The 20,201-nt window shown below is 40.4% G+C and overlaps 1 protein-coding gene across 6 annotated transcripts; it reads left to right on the top strand.

Moving 5' to 3' along the window:
- The first annotated feature begins 12,875 nt into the window (after positions 1–12,875).
- Positions 12,876–19,702, top strand: LOC113040983 (high mobility group protein HMG-I/HMG-Y-like). Of its 6 annotated transcripts, none has more exons than XM_026199223.1 (5): positions 12,876–13,031; positions 13,920–14,029; positions 15,290–15,382; positions 16,436–16,495; positions 17,621–19,702. In XM_026199223.1, exons 2-5 carry the CDS (start codon positions 13,940–13,942, stop codon positions 17,681–17,683), a joined length of 306 nt encoding a protein of 101 aa, XP_026055008.1. In that variant the 5' UTR covers positions 12,876–13,031; positions 13,920–13,939; the 3' UTR covers positions 17,684–19,702. The 6 variants fall into 6 exon arrangements, with proteins under 6 accessions (XP_026055008.1, XP_026055005.1, XP_026055009.1 ...); XM_026199220.1 differs by having other exon boundaries at positions 12,877–13,031; positions 15,287–15,382; XM_026199224.1 differs by having other exon boundaries at positions 12,895–13,031; positions 13,923–14,029.
- The last annotated feature ends 499 nt before the right edge of the window (positions 19,703–20,201 follow it).

Below are 20,201 nucleotides of genomic sequence, written 5' to 3'. Positions count from 1 at the left end.
TTTGTTTTGTGTGGACTGTCTTTTTGGTTTTGACCTTGGCTGTATTCGACGACGATTTGGATCACCATGTATTAAATACCTGCAATTGGATCTCTCGCTCTCCTTGTGTTTCTCTGGGTACACGATCGTCACAGAAGGACTCCATCCAAGACAGAGATCCAGCGGTATGTCTATTCATATTTCCTCCCCAGTCACCGAGCGGGTGAGGAATGGGTTCGAGGGTACTCGCCTGGTCGTGTTTCGTGGCATCAGGGGAGGTCGATCAGGAGTGAGTGGTGGAGAGGAGGTCCATCATCACTCTCCAATATGGCCCCCCGTCGACCCTGAGTTCGGAGGGAAGCTACTGTCTCTCCATTGTGGACAGAGAAGGGCAAGGAGCGGCAAGTCTGCCGAGCCAGCGCCACTGCACTAGATGGCCGCCAGCCCAGCGCCACTGCGCAGAATGACCGTCGACCCAACACCATTGCACAGGATAGCCAGCCAACCCAGCACCACAAGGCAAGATGGAGGCCAGCTCAACACCACAGCACAAGTTGGCCGCCAGCTCAGCGCCATGAGGCAAGATGGACGCCAGGCCAGCACCACAGCACAAGATGGCCGCAGGTCCAGCGACACTGCACAAGATGGACGCCAGGCCAGCACCACAGCACAAGATGGCCGCAGGTTCAGCGACACTGCACAAGATGGCCACCAGCCCAGCGCCGCTGCTCAGAATGACCGTCGACCCAGCACCATTGCACAGGATGGCCAGCCAACCCAGCACCACAAGGCAAGATGGAGGCCAGCTCAACACCACAGCACAAGCTGGCCGCCAGCTCAGCGCCACAAGGCAAGATGGACGCCAGGCCAGCGCCACAGCACAAGATGGCCGCAGGTCCAGCGATACTGCACAAGATGGCCGTCAGCCTAGTGCCACGAGGCAAGATGGACACCAGCACAGCGCCACAGTACAAAGTGGTCACCAGCCCAGCACCACGGTGCAAGATGGCTGCCAGCTCAGCGCCAACGCCCAAAATGGCCGCTGAGACGTTTTTTGATTATTTCTCCCAGGAGTGTTCACGTCATGTCTGCTGATCCAGAGACTGTTCACGTCACGTCTGCTGAGCCAGCACCACAGGAAAAGATGGGCACCAACCCAACCCCACTGCACAAGATGGCCGCCAGCCCTGAGCCACTTCAGAGGATGGCAGATACAGTGGGCTTTCCTGAGTTGAGTCAGGTTCTGGTTGACCTTCCAGAGTCGAGTCATATTCCCGTTGACCCTCCAGAGTTGAGTCAGTCCCCTGTTGACCCTCTAGAGCTGAGTCAGATTCCGGTGGACCCTCCAGAGTCAGGGTTAGTCACCGTTGACCTTCCAGAGTCAGGGTTAGTCACCGTTGACCTTCCAGAGTCAGGGTTAGTCACCGTTGACCTTCCAGAGTCAGGGCTACTTTCTGTTGACCTTCCAGAGTCGAGTCAGGTTCCGGTTGACCTTCCAGAATCGAGTCAGGTGCTCGTGGACCCTCCAGAGTGAGGGTTAATCACCGTAGACTTTCCAGAGTCAGGGCTAGTCACCATCGACTTTCCAGAGTCAGGGTCAGTCACTGTTGACCTTTCAGAGTCAGGGTTAGTTCCTGTTGACCTTCCAGACTTGAGTCAGGGACTCGTGGACCCTCCAGAGTCGAGTCAGGTGCTCGTGGACCCTCCAGAGTCAGGGTTGGTCCCCTCTGACCTTCTAGAATCAGGGCTAGTCACAGTTGACCTTCCAGAGTCAGGACTAGTCACCATTGACCTTCGAGAGTCAGGGCTAGTTACTGTGGACCTTCCAGAGTCAAGGCTAGTCACCGTTGATCTTCAAGGACAGAGTCAAGTCACCTGTGATCTTCAAGGACCGAGTCAAGTCACTGGTGATCTTCAAGGACAGAGTCAAGTCACTGGTGATCTTCAAGGACCGAGTCAAGTCACTGGTGATCTTCAAGGACAGATTCAAGTCACCGGGGTTCTTCATGGGAGCATTCAAGTCACCAGTTATCTTCATGAACAGAGGAAAGTCACCACTGATCTTCATGAACAAATACAAGTCACCACTGATCTTCATGAACAAATACAAGTCACCAATAATCTTCATGAGCAGAGTCAAGTCAGCACCGATCTTCTGGAATCCCATATAAACACCATGGGATTACCAGAGTCTTGTCACTTCTCTGTGGAACTACCAGAGCCTCTTCACGTCTCTGATGAACTACCAGAACCGTTCCACGTCTCTGCTGAACTACCAGAGTCTCTCCTCGTCTCTGCAGAACTTCCAGAGACTCGTCATGTCTCAGTCTAACTCTCTGAGCACACGACTGTTCCTGTTGTGGCCACGGAGGCTACCCTTAACATGCTCATGTTCTATGTTTCAGACTTGCCCAACCAGACTTGTCCTCCCGTTGGTCCGGCCACATGGATGTGGTGGTCTTCTGCTCCGCCCTGGGGGCTTTCTGCCTCGACCACAAGGATGTGGTGGTCTTCTCCTCCACCCTGGGGGGCGTCTGGTTCAACCGCACGGACATGGTGGTATTCTGTTCCGCCCTGGGGGGCGTCCGTCCTGACCACACAAATCTAGGGGTCTCTGCTGGCCATCTCTCACTTTGTTTTCCTTTTTGTATTGTACTTGTTTTGTATGTTACTGGTACAGACTTTTGATTGAGACCTTGTGTTTTATTAATTGTATGTTAAAAGTGATTGTATCATATCTGTCCATCTTCAAGCTCACCCTGCCTTTGGCAGTGAACCTGTGTCCTTTGCTCGGGCCTGTTATGTCCAGGTGTATTACGGGTGGCGTCGTCAACTATAGGAATTTTCTTATAGGTAACTTTCACGACCTCTTGCCCCGCCAAATTTGGCGTAGTTGGCAGAATCGCCATAGTTCAGGGTGAGAGAGTTTTTTTGGTTTTCCTTTTCTTGCTGGCAGATGTGGAAAGGGCTTTTTTGTTTGTTGTTGTTGTTGTTGTATTGCATGTGTTCTTTTAGAGGCAGAGCAGCACTGCAGATCCTTTTTGTGTGGGAGTCTCCTTGGATGGGCCAATCTACAATTGGTGAGTGGTAATGGGAAGAGGAACTCCTTTTATAGAAATTGAAAAATTTAAATTTGTAGCCTACATATTTTGTGCAAATACATTGAAATTGAACGTTGAAAGACAATATTGATCATGTTCTATAATGTTAATAGAAATAAAAAGGTTGCATTGTATCCATACAACAGTTGGTCACTGGCAGTCCCTTATGAAAATTAACCATGGTTTTACTAAAGTGACATTAGTTTAACCGTAGTATTTGTATATTTGAATTGTGTGTAAAAAAAATATATAACTTTACAAGTTACAATTAATGGCTTGATGTCTTGAATGTTAAAATGTGTTTTAAACAAAGTTAAGTGGTTATCATTACACTTTTTACTCTTAGTAATTTAAAAATGTAATGCATTTCTTAAACTTTAGTTCAGAAGTTCAGTTAACTTATTTGTATAGCGCTTTTTGATACAAATCACTGCAAAGCAACTTTACAGAAAATTTGTTCCTATAATATTTAGTAGAAGCTTACCAGTGGTGACTCAGTTTGTACATTTGGCGGAAATGTATGGAAAATCACTTAATGTAATCAAACATATAACGAACGCTAACATCAGTTATTATAATGCAATCAAACTTTTATGGCAAATATTTGATAGTTCGGTATGTTGGTTTAGGGTTGGCCTCATCTGAGGTCATCGAAGGGTTGGCATCTCTTCTCAGATGTTCTGAATCCAGACTGGAGCATGTTTAAATCTTAAATTACCATGGGATGTCAATCCCTTGACAAAACAGAGAAACAAATAGAGACACAATTAGTGTAGATGCTGTTCCAACAAAGTAAAATGAATTAAAATAGTTGATTATCATCAGCATAACAGTGGAAACTAATCCAGTATTTTCTAATTATATTAAGAGGCAACATGTATACTGAAAATGGCAGAGGACTTTGGATCAGATCCTTGTTGCACTCCATAGTTTACTTGTGATAAATGAGATGATTCCCCATTTAAATAAACAAAGTTGTAGTGATCAGACAGGTAGGATCTAAACCATCTTCAAGCCTGTCCTTGAATAACTGTTAGTTTTACAAAACTAGTTTTGTAATCAATCTACGAGTATGTCATGATCTATGGTGTCAAACGCAGCATTAAAAGGGTTAGTTCACCCAAAAATTATGTCATTAATAACTCACCCTCATGTCGTTCCAAACCCGTAAGACCTCCATTCATCTTCAGAACACAGTTTAAGATATTTTAGATTTAGTCCGAGAGCTCTCAGTCCCTCCATTGAAGCTGTTTGTACGCTATACTGTCCATGTCCAGAAAGGTAAGAAAAACATAATCAAAGTAGTCCATGTGACATCAGAGGGTGAGTTAGAATATTTTGAAGAATCGAAAATACATTTTGGTCCAAAAATAAAATAGCAAAAACTACAACTTTATTCAGCATTGTCTTCTCTTCCGTGTCTGTTGTGAGAGAGAGTTCAAAACAAAGCAGTTTAGTGATATCCGGTTCACGAACGAATCATTCGATGTAACCGGATCTTTTTGAACCATTTCACCAAATCGAACTAAATCATTTTTAATGGTTAGCGTCTCCAATACGCATTAATCCACAAATGAGTTAAGCTGTTAACTTTTATAATGTGGCTTACACTCCCTCTGAGTTCAAACAAACCAATATCCCGGAGTAATGCATGCACTCAAACAGTACACTGACTGAACTGCTGTGAAGAGAGAACTGAAGATGAACACAGAGCCGAGCCAGATAACGAACAACAGACTGACTCGTTCACGAGTCAAGAACCGGTTGCATCAGTTTTCGGACATAGACAGAAAAAGAAATGGACACAGTGACCCCATTGGATTCAACGGAGACAAGTGAAGTCAATAAGAAGCACGCACTTCCTGGGGGTCAAGTGTACTGCGCAGACTCAAACTGAGCTTGATGACGTAGAGGTCACGTAAGCAACCTGTCTGACATTTGTAAGTCTTCTAATCGATGTGCAGAGAGAAATCTGAATCACCCACCGAATCTTGCAGATGTGTTGAATCATTTTGTCCCATTGCTTTTATGGACTCTCACTTGACGTTATGCCTCCACGTCCCCCCGATAGCCTCATAGACATCAAAAGATTGCCTGCGAGCTTCTCCTCCTGTCCATACGGTAATTTCTCTACTGTGCGACAGAGAGTCGCAGGTTATGGCGCAATCGTTAGCCTATTTTTACAAAAACTGCTTCTATTATACATTTTCGTGTTTCTTTAGAAATAATGAATGGACAAATGGAGTCTTTAAATGCCTCAGATGTAAAGTTATTAGCTGTCAAAACGACACCAAAATGAATGGGAGTCAATGGAATGCTAACAGCAGGTTGGGGTCCGCTAGCCAATGGCGGCACCCAGGGGTGCTTCAATAAAATATGAAACCCTGCCCCCCTGCTCAGATGTCTTCTTGCTGCATTTTGCGACAGGATCCACACACAGCAGTCAGTGGTCAACCATTTAACGGCAAGTAAAAAAGCTTAAACACCGCTGTCATCTGTATGCATGTACAAATAATTAACTGCATTTGAAGCTTTCGAAGCAGTTGAAGCAGCTGCCCAAAACTGTAAATGGCATAATTTTCCACCTGTTATTTCTGACCTGTCCCAGTGAGTATTTTGCTGTCCAGTTGTCATTCCTTACCTTTGCAAATTCTGCATTGCTTTAGTTTTAGAATATTTCTGGGCATTTAATGATTTTGATTAAATTTTACTGCATATTTGCATATAGGTGTGTATATATTTTTTTTTTACATTTATATTATATATTTATAATAACAATATATCTAATAACAATGTCTGTTTTGCTTTCTGTAAATGAAAATTTCCAAATGAAATCACAGCTGAATGGTTTAGTATCTCCAAGCCACGCACAGGAGTGCTTCATTACTGAATGAATCTGTGTTTAAATAAATTAGTTCAATTCATGGTTCGTGGACCAAGTCAAACAGCCATTTGAAAGAACGACTCTTCTTTGAGGATTTATGGAGGTTGGACCAGCTAAGACCAACTGGACAGGAGTGTGAAGCGTTGGCAGGGAGGAGAAGAAAAACAAAACAATATCCAATTATCATGTTCATTCAAATCCTTTCATTAAAACCATTTGACTTATAATGTCTTATATGTTTGCTTGTCCTGGCTATCACATTTATCCTTCAGTTTCTGTGCAAACATTTTTGTCTTCTTCATTTTTTCAATTCAAGTTTATTTGTAGTGCTTTTAACGAATACAAATCATTGCAAAGCAACTTTAAAGAAATGTATGTTTCTACAGTATTTAGTTGTAGCTTATCAGTGGTGACTTACAGTTTATGTGCATACAGCAGAAATATTTTGGAAAAATGTATAAAAGACGTAGTCAAATTGCATGTAATATTGCATGCTTAATTTTTTTATTTTTAATCATGATTATCACACAGTCCTGTTTAATGTTGAATGTATTTTTAATATAATAATGTTTCAATAAAATCAATGTAATATAATTTTTTTTCAATAATATGTTTTTATTTTGTATTTTGAAAGAATTCCATGGTACTAATTAATATTTATGCAATAATTGCATTTTTCCCATTAAAAATAATACTTAACACATTTATACAAAAGTTCAACGGCATGAGTGTGTAAAAACATAAAAAAGATCATATAAATAAAGAACTTTATAAACAATATAAACAAATTCATCTTTCCGGTTTGAAAAGCAAAGTCAAAGATACATCAGAAAATCTGATGTTCTCTTCCTCTGGCCTCGGAGTCTGTGGATGCTGGGGCACATCTACGTCAGCTGGCCCCGAGCTAAGATTTTATCATAGCAGACATAGTCTATGCTTACAAGTTACCAAGTAGTTTTCATTGCTCTGCTCTATTTTTATCTTATTGTAAAAATTAAACAGTTGTAAAACAGTTGCAGTTGTCCTCTGAGGCCAAGTTGTGTCGCGAGGTGGGGAGCATTCACAAAAGATGCGTCATGCCAAACAGATGTTGATTCACAGATGAAGCATGTATCCATACAGCACACATGCTGTTTCTATTAGTGCTATTGGATCTTAGTGCTGCGTTCGACACTATTGACCACAACATTTTTTGCATAGACTAGAACACTTTGTTGTCATTAATGGAAGTGCATTAGCATGGTTTAAATCGTACTTATATGACCGCCATCAGTTCGTAGCAGTGAATGAAAATGTATCATATCGATCACAAGTGCAGTATTGAGTACCTCAAGGCTCACTACTAGGGCCCATCTCTTTAACCTGGCTTACACATAACATACTAATATGCTTCTAATATCCTAATCCGTTAAATGATTTTTAGGCTGCATTAATTAGGTAAACCGGAACCGGAAAAACTTCCCATAAAACCCGATGTACTTGCTACATCATTAGAAGAATGGCATCTACGCTAATATTTGTCTGTATCTCTCTTGTTCCGAGGTCACCGTGGCCACCAGATCCAGTCTGTGTCCAGATCAGAGGGTCACTGCAGTCACCCGGATCCAGCACGTATCCAGACCAGATGGTGGATCAGCACCTAGAAAGGACCTCTACTGCCCTGAAAGACAGCGGAGACCAGGACAACTAGAGCCCCAGATACAGATCCCCTGTAAAGACCTTATCTCAGAGGACCACCAGGACAAGACCACAGGAAACAGATGATTCTTCTGCACAATCTGACTTTGCTGCAGCCTGGAATTGAACTACTGGTTTCGTCTGGTCAGAGGAGAACTAGCCCCCCAACTGAGCCTGGTTTCTCCCAAGGTTTTTTTCTCCATTCTGTAACCGATGGAGTTTCGGTTCCTTGTCGCTGTCTCCTCTGGCTTGCTTAGTTGGGGTCACTTCATCTACAGCGATATCGTTGACTTGATTGCAAATAAATGCACAGACACTATTTAACTGAACAGAGATGACATAACTGAATTCAATGATGAACTGCCTTTTTTAGTCTGGAATTGACATTATTGACACACTGTTTTCCAAATGAATGTTGTTCAGTTGCTTTGATGCAATGTATTTTGTTTAAAGCGCTATATAAATAAAGGTGACCTGACTTGACTTGACATGCAAACCAGAGCAAATAAGCGAGAGGAAGAATTGACTTTTCTTCTTTTTATTCTACCTCTAGTCATCTTTTTAAATTTCAATACAATTGAAGTTAATTATACATACTATATATATATATATATATATATATATATATATATATATATATATATATATATATATATATATATATAGATAGATAGATAGATAGATAGATAGATAGATAGATAGATAGATAGATAGATAGATTAATTGAGAGGCACTCAAATGAAACCACATAGAAAACATGTTAGCTGTCGTACTGTCATGTTGAACACATCATTTGAGAAAGGCCCTCTAGCTGTTTCAACACCTGTAAAAAGGCCAGAAGAGAAGCTGCAGATTACATCACTTTTCATCCAGAAGTGACTAACCACAGCATATGATGAGAGGTGAGTAACTGAGTATGTGTAATTTTTTATTTACTTGCTGCTCATATCTTTAGCAATAAACATCTGGCACAGACATCAATTCATTTCCATGTTTTTGTGTTTGCTGTATTTTAGCACAGTGATTGAAACCTCACATTATAAAGTTTGTCGTTTATGAAGAAAACATGCTGTGATGTACATGCTATGGGAACGCTTGTGCATGGACCAGGTTTGCACACATAGTGAGCATCAGAAGACTTGGACAAGTCAGCCACATGTCGCAAACATATCTGCAGGAAATATCCAAATTGACAAAAGATGATCCATTCAGTAAGGTTAAAAAGAAGAAAAATACTGCTCCCGGATTACATTGGATGTTTACAATATCTGGCTCTGGCCCTGGATCTAAAACTGTGTATCTTTGCCACGCTAGCCTTGGGGTTGTGTTTGACAATGTTAAGCAGTTGATTATTTATGATAACCTTGGCCTGTTTCTTTGCATTAAAATAATACCCTTTCAAAAGGTACTATTACACACGGTTTTCATTATAAAAATATACTTTTAAGGTTCTAATACATTTTCTGTAAACAATATATTAAAGTCCTAAAAAAATACATTGTTTTGACATTTTAAATTGTCAACATTATGAGTATTAGCCTGTTTGTTCTTCAATAAAGTTCATGGAGAGTGTGAATCTTATTTCAATGCAAATTACACATTAATCTGTTATTGTGTAGCATACATATGTGGCTATATGTGGCTGTCATAGGGAAAGGAATAGAACCTCAGCAGTCAAACCTTCTTTCTCAGACTACGAAAATAATGGGTTTGGGGCATGAAGCTGCTATCTTTTATGCAATGTTATTTCGACAGACAGTTACCATATCTTATGCAACCATGTTAACTTGGTCGGCAGATTTGAGCATTGATGTTACACATAAAGAATGGGATTGTATCTGTGAAAACATTAAGAGGGTTTCAAGAGACATTAAAATTAGACTAATACAGTTTAAGATTCTTAATCGATTTTACTGGACTCCGACTCGGTTGTTTAGGCTGAAGCTGAGAGATAATGCAGACTGCTGGAAGTGCTGTAGTTCAGAAGGGTCTCTGTTTCATTTGCTGAATGTCCCATGATTCAGAATTTTTGGCTAAAGATTCATGATCGCATTGAATATTTACCCGGACTGGTCTGGAGTTCTGTCCGAGGTTGTATGTTTTAAATGATCCACAGATGACATCGAACTGTGGAGCAGCAGACTTTATTCACACTAGTATAATGGTAGGAAAACAAATAATAATGAGAAACTGGAAGAACCCAGAGGAGCTCTCTTTTCAGGAGTGGAGTACGGAACTGGCAAAAGTGGCATCATATGAAAACATTTCTTTCAATATTAATGACAGGACAGAAAAATATGAGGCGAAATGGGGAAAATATGTGCAATATATTGCTACTATGAGAATGTGGTGCCTGTTGAAAAATGTATTTTTGTTTTATTTATTTATTTTTATTTTTGTGTGTGTTTTTTTTTTGTAGTCTTATATGATTTTCCTATTTATTTTTGTTTCTTTTTATTTATTTGTGTACATTTAAAATGTATCATCACTATGGGATGCATGTCAAGATGTTAATTGTGAAGTTGACTACAATGTTGATTTTTTTTGTAATAGTGAAGTTTAAAAACTTAATAAAATACTAATTATAAAAAAAACATATGTGGCTATCATCCAAGTTTGAGAGATCCAGCACAAACAAGCAAACGAATAACTAACTGATGCTCAGATGAGGAGCGTGCTATCAGCAAAAAATCTATAGATCTATAAAAGATCTTTAACCTTTAAAATGCGTTTCATTACAAAGTGAAAGCTCGTTGACTTATTAAACTTATTAAATAGAAACTCGCTAAACTGCTGCAAAGATCATAGGCTTCTGCTACTGAACAGGTAAATTAGTCAACAATATTTGAGTCTCTTTATAAACCAGTTTGGTAACTCGAAAACTTTACCCTTATAAACAGAGAGAGATGCAATTACCGGTGATAAATGACAATAAAATGAGGGAGCAGCTTTGAGGTATTTATTTACATCGTTGTTCTTTGATTTGATTTTGTGTAAACGTGGTTAATGTGCTCTGCGAGAATCACAGCTTCCTGTGCTCGCCTGACTCAGGCTCGACTCACTGATAGTGAATCAGATTTGAAAAATGGCGGGGGATTGTTTCTGTGCGGCGCTTCCGTCCTTTCATTCAGAAAATAAATGTCCTCTCTGTGTTTCGAGTGTTTGTGTGTGTGTGTGTGTGTGTGTGTGTGTGTGTGTGTGTGTGTGTGTGTGTGTGTGTGTGTGTGTGTGTGTGTGACTCAAACTCCTGAGAGACCCACAGAGAGACCTGAAGCAGCTCCGAACAAACTACAGAGAAAATCTGTGGTGGTGGGAAAGTTTATGAAGCGATCATGGAAAAGCGAAACTGCTGAAGGATAATAATTCATCCCAAAATAATATTTCTATTGTGTATTTTTTTCCCCCAAGTCACATGGCGACTGTGACCTTCACGCTCTGAAAATGTTATAGTACTGTAAATGTGGTCTATAAACTTGTGCAATAAAAGTCTTCTGAAGATAACACAGTTTTAGGAGTTGTGGACAGCAGGGAAAAAAAATTACAATACATTCATGCAAAGCCTAGGTGAGGAACAACGTATCTTTTGAAAGGAAAACACTGAAAAGTCTGTTTAATAATGCTCAGTGTGCTAATGAGTTTTATTAAACATTTTCTGTAGCCTATTGAATACATTGCATGTTTTGTAGGTTTAAAATGGCTAATACCTTTTCCATTTCATTCAGGAGAAATGCTTCCAGTGTCACCAAACATCAGGTTATTTTTCAGAAACCAGTTTTTAAGACAAGTTAGCCTGGAAAACTATAAAATAAATATGACTAAAACTACATTACATTAACAGTTTGCAATATCACAAACAATGTGAAGGCTATTCCAACTTAAATGTGTGGTTTTTGATATTTAATAAATACACATTAAAAGTACATGCATATTTGCAAAACCAAAAAGTCCAATATCAAAAGTTAAGACCTGTATTATTATTACTCTTAAATCAGTGTTACCGTATGGTGGTTTAAGGCGTAATGCAAGGGGATGAATATTTGTGAATTGCTCAGACTGTGTGTGTGTGTGTGTGTGTGTGTGTGTGTGTGTGTGTGTGTGTGTGTGTGTGTGTGTGAGGGGCGTGCATGGGGATGGAAGACACAGGAAAAGCAGGAAGTGCATGAACAAAGAAAAATAGCCGAGTAGTTATAGTGCCAGAAGAGCACAAGCTGAGCAGAAAAAAAAAAAAAAACATTATAGCTGTTCATTCATACTTCTTCCTCTGCATATTGCTCGAGGTATATATGTGAACATGACACACGCCTCGGTGCCCATGAAAAACAACCTCAGACAAGTTTAATAGTCAGTGAGACAGGAAGCTGGTGAATGTTTAGTCTGTTTGTCATCAAAACCCTCCCTCTTTAATTAATAAAAATCATTTCAGTTTCAAATTCCAGAACTGCTCATCTTTATTTAATACAGGGGGGTGGGGGTCATAATTTGATTACAGGATACTCACAGTGACTCATCTGTAAACAGCAAACATGGGGGGATTAGTCATGCTATTTGCATGCTATATAAGTGGAATGGTTTTGCATTTAAAAGATGTCTCAACAGACCAAATGGCCAATTGTGAAAGCACAGGTCAGTGAAATGTGTCAGAGGCTGTGCTTTTACTCCAATTTGCAACACAATATGCATATTGACCAAAGCAGGGTGCAGCATCACACCTAGCTTTCTTTGTGTTGTAAATGTAGCAAAAGACCAGCCTTTCACAAGTCACAGGACTTTATCTCTTTACATACATGCAGTGGTGTTTGCTATATCAGAACAGTTATTTTTGATAGTAATTGAATTGATAGTCTCATGGGAAACTTGGAAGTATTCTTTTATATATATATATATATATATATATATATATATATATATATATATATATATATATATATATATATATATAAAGCTTTTTCTTTTTATTGTGTAAATCTTCAAAATTAAAATGTTTTATACTTAAAAAAAAAAAAAAACATCTTCCTGCTGTTAACGTGTACATTTTGTGTGTGGTTCTAAAATAGCGCTAAAAATAAAGAGGGTAACAATACATTTTAAACCAATCTTTATAAAAAAAAAAAAAAAAAGCGGCGTCGGTAACAACAAAACCATGTAATGAAAAGCGGTTGGCTGTGCTTGGCGCTTACGCGATAGTGATTGGCAGGACGCTGCCACCGACGCAGCTGACTGGCTAGTTACAATTCAAACGCACGTCCCCCTCCTCGTCTATTTCCGGTGTGGAAGCCCCAGTAAAGTGCCCCTAAACTCCCGAAGAAGAGCGTTGTTTCATTCATTCGCAGCTCACAGACCGCGCGGCTTCACACGCTTCGGACGCCTTCCCGACCGATCCTTTTAAAAGGGTACGTGTTAAATCGCTCTCATTTATTCCAAAGCTAGTTCTAGTAACTAATTTTCAATCCCTGCAAGATCAAAAGTAGAAAAACAGAAATAGGATTTGTTTGTATTCGTGCACAGTTGAACAATATTAACGAACACTAAACATATTGGCGGGCTCGTGTGGCGCGTTCTTCGCTGTTACTTACGCAAAGTTATAGTAAATTAACGCAGTCCACTGCCTTTTCGAAGAAACTTAGTTTTTATATAACTTACAGCAAACATCGCAATTCTTTTTAATATTCAACTTTTGGGGGTTTCGAAACAAAGGCTTAACATTCTTTTTTTTAAACAATTAAAACGAAGTTTTACACAAAGCAATAGTATTTCGCTTCGGTTTTGTTTGTTTTTTAATTAATTAAAGCGCTTCTCAGTGTAAACAACAGAATCGTGTGTTCACGCGCTCGGGGATTTAAAAGGGCGCGAATCGCGCGCTGTGTTCGTGTTCCGGTTCGCACTGGAACCGCTGGGGTATCCGTAGAAACCACTCGCCTCTAGCTTTCTCTTTTAAAGCCCCGCCGCAGCACCGCGAACATCCGACGGATTTCAGATCTGCAATTTTAAGGTATTAAAGCCCAATTGTTCAAACGGACACGCCGCTACTCAAATATTTTCTGCTTGTAGTCGACATTTTGTGGGGGTTTGAATTCGCGCGAGCTCAGGCCCAGCGCGTGTTGTAAACAAACGGGACGCCGGTCGTTCCGCGCGCTCGTTCATTACGTTCCCTGTGACGTTAATTTAAACTTTTTTTTTTTTTTACCAGACGAGCGTGTACTAATTTAATTAAAGTTGCTGTGAATTTAACCCTGAAATCGTGTTTGTTGATCGATTATCTATTGTGCTCATCTTTGCAGCAGCTTTCCCGTAAAGCAGAATGAGTGATTCTGGCAAGGACACCGTGGCTACTAAAGAGAAAGACGGAGCAGAGAAGAGAGGACGTGGAAGACCACGGAAACACCCACAGGTACTGTATCTGGCTTTCAGTGGGCCGCTGTATTTCACACTGATGAGACCAAAACACTGCCTTTTTTCATTTCAGACTTTAATGTTTGCGTGCGTTTTGTTGTTTTTGAAGTCTTGCACATGGGTTGAGAATCTAAACAATTTTTTAGGGTGTTACTTAATCTCGTAAATCTCTTAACCGATAGGCTATATTAAGATCTTTGTTTTGGTGCATCTTTAACTCAGTTTGCACATGCTGCACATGTGCAGTGGTCATCTGTAGTGGTAGAATGACCAAGGCCTGTAACATGATCTCTAGTAACCCACTTACTGCTTCAGCTGCGCACTGATTGGCCACTGGGAAATGCCAGCATCTGATTGGATCATTCCAAGTCAGTCATAGGGCCTCAAGAGTGCATTGGGTTTAAAGTTTCTATTACTCACCCATGTAATCAGAGCCTTTGAGTAGTAATCCATGGCCACCATCATACAAGATGGATTACTTAAGCACCACTGTTTTATGAGATATATAATGCAATAGCTCCTTACTCTACAAAAGGACAAGTATACTAATAAAGTGCTACAAACATGCATGTGCCATTTGTAAATTTATAGGCATTTCATTCTGTTTTTTTATCCAAGTGGATCAGATCTATGTTGTACACGTTTTAAAAAGGCAGCAAGGTAATAGCTCTAGCAGATTTGCAGTTTGTGTGTTTGTAAGTGGTTAAATTCAGAGATTGGTACGATGCAACTTCTTTTTCAAGGTAGATTTTTTTTCATTTATGTAGTTTTTCCTCATCCAAATCTCCCTTTTTTCAGGCTCTTGTGTTGTGTAGTTGTAAGATTGTCAAATCACTGAAAGGCTATGAGTGTTATCAATTGTGCTGTTCTTTCTCACTCTTCTCTGTAAATCAAATGACGTAGATTTTATTCTGCATTGACGTAAACTTGGTTTCCTGGCCTTGAAGACAGAAGCAGACTTGATATGCATGGTTATCTCTGCAGTTGGCTTACACACAACATTTGCATATGTCTGACAGAAAGTATTTTTTACACTGACCCTGAGCAGCTAATGGTATAACACCTGTGGTGGTCTGCAGTGTATTCTCTGTTGGCAACCAATGACTGCATGCCACCTGTTGGTCTTAAAGTAGCAACCAGTTGTTAACTCTGAACAGCAGATGCTTTATAAGTTTGTACGAGTTGTATGTGGGTAACCCACAGTTGACTCAAGTGTGTATTTGTTTCTGATTACTTCTCATTCTCAATATTCTAGCAGCAGGAGGCCAGTGGATCTCCCACACCGAAAAGACCTAGAGGAAGACCAAAGGGCAGCAAGAACAAGCCCAGCTCCACTGCATCTCGGGGCAAAGTGAGTAGAAATGTCTCGGTGGTTTTGTGCACAGCTACCTCCTGTACAATATTACCATCAAAGACAAACCTGCATCTGTCTTCCGGCCCTGAGAGTTTGCACGCTAACAATCAAGTTCTTATTGGTGTCTGTGGTTCTGTAAAGAACATTTCCACAGAATTGCTCACAGTTCTATATAGAGGAAAAAGGTTTTTTTTTTTTGGTGATCACAAAGTAAAAATTCGGTCACACTCTATATTAAGGGGTCCCTAAAACTATTACTTTTATAGTAACAACAAATGATGCATAATTGCATGCAAGTAACCCTAAGCCAAGACCTTATCCTCACCCTAACCATCCAGTTAGTACATGTAGTAAATTAGTACTAAAATGTGTTCCACTGTGACAAGGACACCTTAAAATAAAGTGTAACCAAAGATTCTTCCAAGAACTGTTCAGTGAAATGTTCTTTTGGAACCTATGGAATCTCTGCAAATCACTTCTGGAACCTTGAGTTTTAAGTGTAGTTCTGCCCAATTAGCTTTTTTGCTTAAATGTAAACATTGTTTCCAGTCAATTTCTTGGCTCCTCATTATTATATTTTTAAATGTTTGACACGAACAGTCTTGTTTTTGTTAGAGCGTGCAGATAATAACAGTTGCTCTATTCCGGTTGAATCTTTTGACTTCCTGCTGGTTTCCTGTGGCATAGCAGGCACTGTGCATTGCAGGTGCACGGGCAGCAGTGCAGTCTCTGAGATAATAACCCCGCCCCTTCCCCTCCATCTATTGTTATGACCACAGCTGACCCACTAGCCCATCCCCCCCGTGTGACGCCGCCTCTGCCTTTGTTTGTGTATGCATGCGTGTGTTGCCACTTCTCTCGCCCAGCTGTCTCTCAGCTCCGGACCAGGTGGCTGGCGAACTGAAGTGCACTGCATGCTGCTCATGTCCGTTTCCAATATAATGGCCAATGAACTTGCTGCCCCTGGGCCGCCTGCCAGCACGGGCCCAACGGCGCCCTCTGGAGCTCGACTGCAAACATAGCACGATGTTTATTCTCTTTCTCTTTCAGAAAACAGCAACGGCTTCTGCACCTGCAGGGACGAAACGCAGAGGACGGCCCAAGAAAGCAGTGAGTTTATTTGTCTTCCGTTTTGTGCATTTCATGTGCATTTATAGCGAAAACCACAAGGCTGTACAGGTGTTTGTGTGGTGGGAAGTTGCCACGGGCAACAACAAATATTTGGCTGCTTCTCACGAGGGATTTCTTGTAGTTCTTTTTCCGCCTTTGTTCCTCCTGTAGGTCTTGTTTATAAGAACAGATCTTGAAGCCATTTATTTGGCTGTTAAGTCCGTTTGGCATGTAATCAAGCAGAGCCCAGTGCCGCCCCGTTTCCTCGACAGCTCCGTGTGTAGTCATCAGCCCTGTGTCTCTGTGCTGCATTCCTCTCACATGAGGCACTGTTCTCTGGCTTCGAGTCACACTGCTAGTTATCTCAGCTATGCTGGAACACTTCCTCCACTTAGTCATTCAGACTTGAACACAGGAGGCTCTGATTTGATTTAGTAGAGTAGATGCTACATGCAAATAAGAATATACTTTGAGACCATTGTTTAATATCTTAAAGGGATAGTTCACCCAAGAATGTAGACTTCTGTCATTACTCACCTTTGATATCACACTGTTTTACCGATGGTGGTAGTTCCCTTGCTGTCTATAGAGGGTCTGAGTGCTCTTGGACTTAACGAATATCTTAATTTGTGTTCCAAGGATGAATGAAGGTCTTGAGGGTGAGGGAGTAATTTTTGGATGAACGATCCCTTTAAGAGGAGTGTTTTCACTTTAAGCTCTTCCACAATTTGTTGAAGGTGGCATCCGTTTCACTGTGCACACACAATTATGTAGAAGAGGACTGCTGTACGTTAACGTTGCACAAATACAATTGATTCCTATAGTCAGGATGGGGCCATATATTTAATAATTGTCAAGAATGACATTGAGGCTGTGAGGGATTGAAGTACACTAGTTGTAGTGTTTAATATACAGATCTCTTTCTGAAAAATTGAGCAAGCAAAAACATTTTTGAAAGTTGTTCTAGGACTTATACATTGCTTGCTATTGTAAAAACTGTATCTGTTAAATTCAGCATGGCGTCGAACCCAATTTAAAGGTCCATTGCATCCTGTTTTGTTTTTGCATGCCATAATGCAAATATCACTTCCTGGTCTGACCATTTGTGGCTATCTGTCTCTACAGGAGAAGGAGGAGCAGCCATCGAAGTCCTCAGAGGAAGAGGAGGAGGAGGAAGAGGAACAGTAACTAGCAATGCGTGCTACCTCACAATCCAACATTATTTCTTCCTGTTGACCAGAGCTGGACTGACCCTCCCCACCCCCTCTTCCCCTTACACTAGTGCCACCCTCGTCCTCCAATTCCCCTTTACTCTCTAGCACCCCCTAGTGTCAGGGAGGCTTGCACACTTCATGCGCCTTCTCTGTGTAACACCACTGGAAAAAGACTCAAAATACTGTATGTCCATTCATGGATGCATGCACACGTGTATGTCTCGCACTCAATGGGTAATTGGTCGATAGTGTCTGTCATTATACTGGACAAAGATATGCTCTGATGGCGGCTTGACACAAAGCGATCCGCTAAATACTGAAGTTTTCTTTTCGCAAACAACAGTTTCAGGCTTTGAGAATTCAAGTTTATTTTTACAAGTCTAAATCTAAAATATGGTAGGTTGTGAAATTCATGTCGTTGTGTTCTGGACAAAGGTGAATTGACCTACTCGATGTTTTTACTTGGGTTGTGTGTGTGTGTGGTAACTCGATGTCTCCAGTTATACTTTTTTTAGCTAATCCGTGATTTGAGCTAGAAATAAAATGAACTTTCTCTTTTTTTTTTTTTTTTTTTTTTTTGAATGAGCATAATCTAGAGGACTTTTAACTTGTAATCAACATATCATTGAATGCTCTTGTGTGCAAACTTCGACTTTCTTATTTTTTTTAAAAAATCCCTCCGCCGACTCGCCACCATCGTGATTTCACTGTTTCCATCGATTAAATTTACTGGCACGTGAAAACTAAGTAGTCAATTTAAGTCTGTTTTCCGTGTAGTTGGGTTTCCTGGATGTGCTGAGGAACCGTTTGCTCGTCTGGTCTGTTTGAAATGTTTTTGGAGGAAAATTGGTTTTAATTGCGGAAATGTCTAAATATTTCACTACCAACTGATTCTTGCTACATAAAAAAAAAAGGCACCGCAAATGATTAGACCTCAGCAGTGCTTTTAATTGTATCGGCCCCAAATCCGTTAATAACACATGCAAACATTTTAATCTTTATTTTATTTTTTCTTCTTAACTAGAGAATGTTAATCATTCCATTCGCTCGCCAATTCTGTGAACTACCCCGCCGTGTCACTACTTCTGTCCCATTACAGTCCACTCAGACAACCTGCGCTTGGTGTTTTTTGGGTTTTGGTTTGGTTTTCTTCTTGGGTTTTTTTTTCGTTTTTATTTTCTCTTTTGACGTGTTAAATTCCATGTCAGGGAACGCTGATCGGTCCAGTGACTGGGTCTCCTCTCAGAACTTAATGCTGCTACAAACATGGTTATTAAACCCGGAATACTGCAACCAGGTCAGTTCTACTCTGGACTTGACCGTCACGTTCATACCTCACTTTACAACAGCCTATGACGGATTACTCTGCTCTCTTCTGACGATGTTCAACTGGTCTCAGTGCAGCCTTTGGCAAGCGTGTTTGTTTCTGATCCATTTACAGCTGTCTCCGGTGTGGCTTTTTGTTGCATTTTCAGTTTGTTTAAAACTGTTTTTGCTTTCAGCAGTGTGCATCAATGAACAGAAACTTTATTATTTTCTTTATATACATTTAGACAAACCACAGGAATGACTGCATTGAGTCAGATAGATGCACAACGTGTTCACAGACTGTGGTAGAGATATAGGTTTGTGTGTTTTTAGTTTATTTTTCTATACATATTTGTGTGGTGCACTGAATTGACTTTGATTTATTTCATGGACAAAATGATTTAGTGTGGCACCTGAAGGTTAGGGCTTTTTCCCCCTCTCTTTGTAATAAACTACATCCTGCTAGTTGCTTAGCTCTGAGCCCCCATTTGGTAGATCATGATGGTACTATGGCTGTTTGACGCAGTGGTTTTTAACATGCCCCTCCATATACTGATGTCTTGTTTTCATGTCCCCGTGCACAACTGGTTTGGGATCAGTCTTTGCAATGTATGCACTCTGCATTTTCTATTGTGGACTGCAGGAATTTATATTCAAAATGTTAATAAAGTTTAGAATTCGTACATCTCTTTGTTTGAATGTATTTTTTTCCTATTAAGGATTAGTTTCTTTTTTAACACCTAATTCCCCGTTGTAAAAAAATCCTGTGTCTAGAAAAAAATTGCATCACATCTTCCTAAACCTTTCATTTCTAAATAGCAATAATGATGTTTTGTATTTTGCTGACCAGACACCTCGGCTTGGTCCAAAATCTCCATCTGTATGGACTCTTTTCACGGTTTCATAAATTTTTGGCCAAACTACTGATTTAATATGAGATGATACCAAATGCCGGTTTGCAAATGGTTGCAGCTGACATTATGCTATAAATATGGTGAATACTACATAGTTGAACACATTTACTGAGGATTACTTTACCGTTTATGATTTAAATGTCTGTGTTATTGGCATTACAATACACACAATCAGGACGCCAGCTTCTTTTGGCTGTTAATAAAGCCTGTAAACAGAGAGAAAGCAGTTGAAGGTGTCCTTACAGGGATGAGTTCAATGACTGCAGAGGT

The sequence above is a fragment of the Carassius auratus genome, chromosome 23 (assembly GCF_003368295.1).
Source record: "Carassius auratus strain Wakin chromosome 23, ASM336829v1, whole genome shotgun sequence".
Taxonomy (NCBI): domain Eukaryota; kingdom Metazoa; phylum Chordata; class Actinopteri; order Cypriniformes; family Cyprinidae; genus Carassius; species Carassius auratus.
Note: the sequence above shows the minus strand (reverse complement) of the source record. Positions and strands in the feature narration are given on the sequence as shown.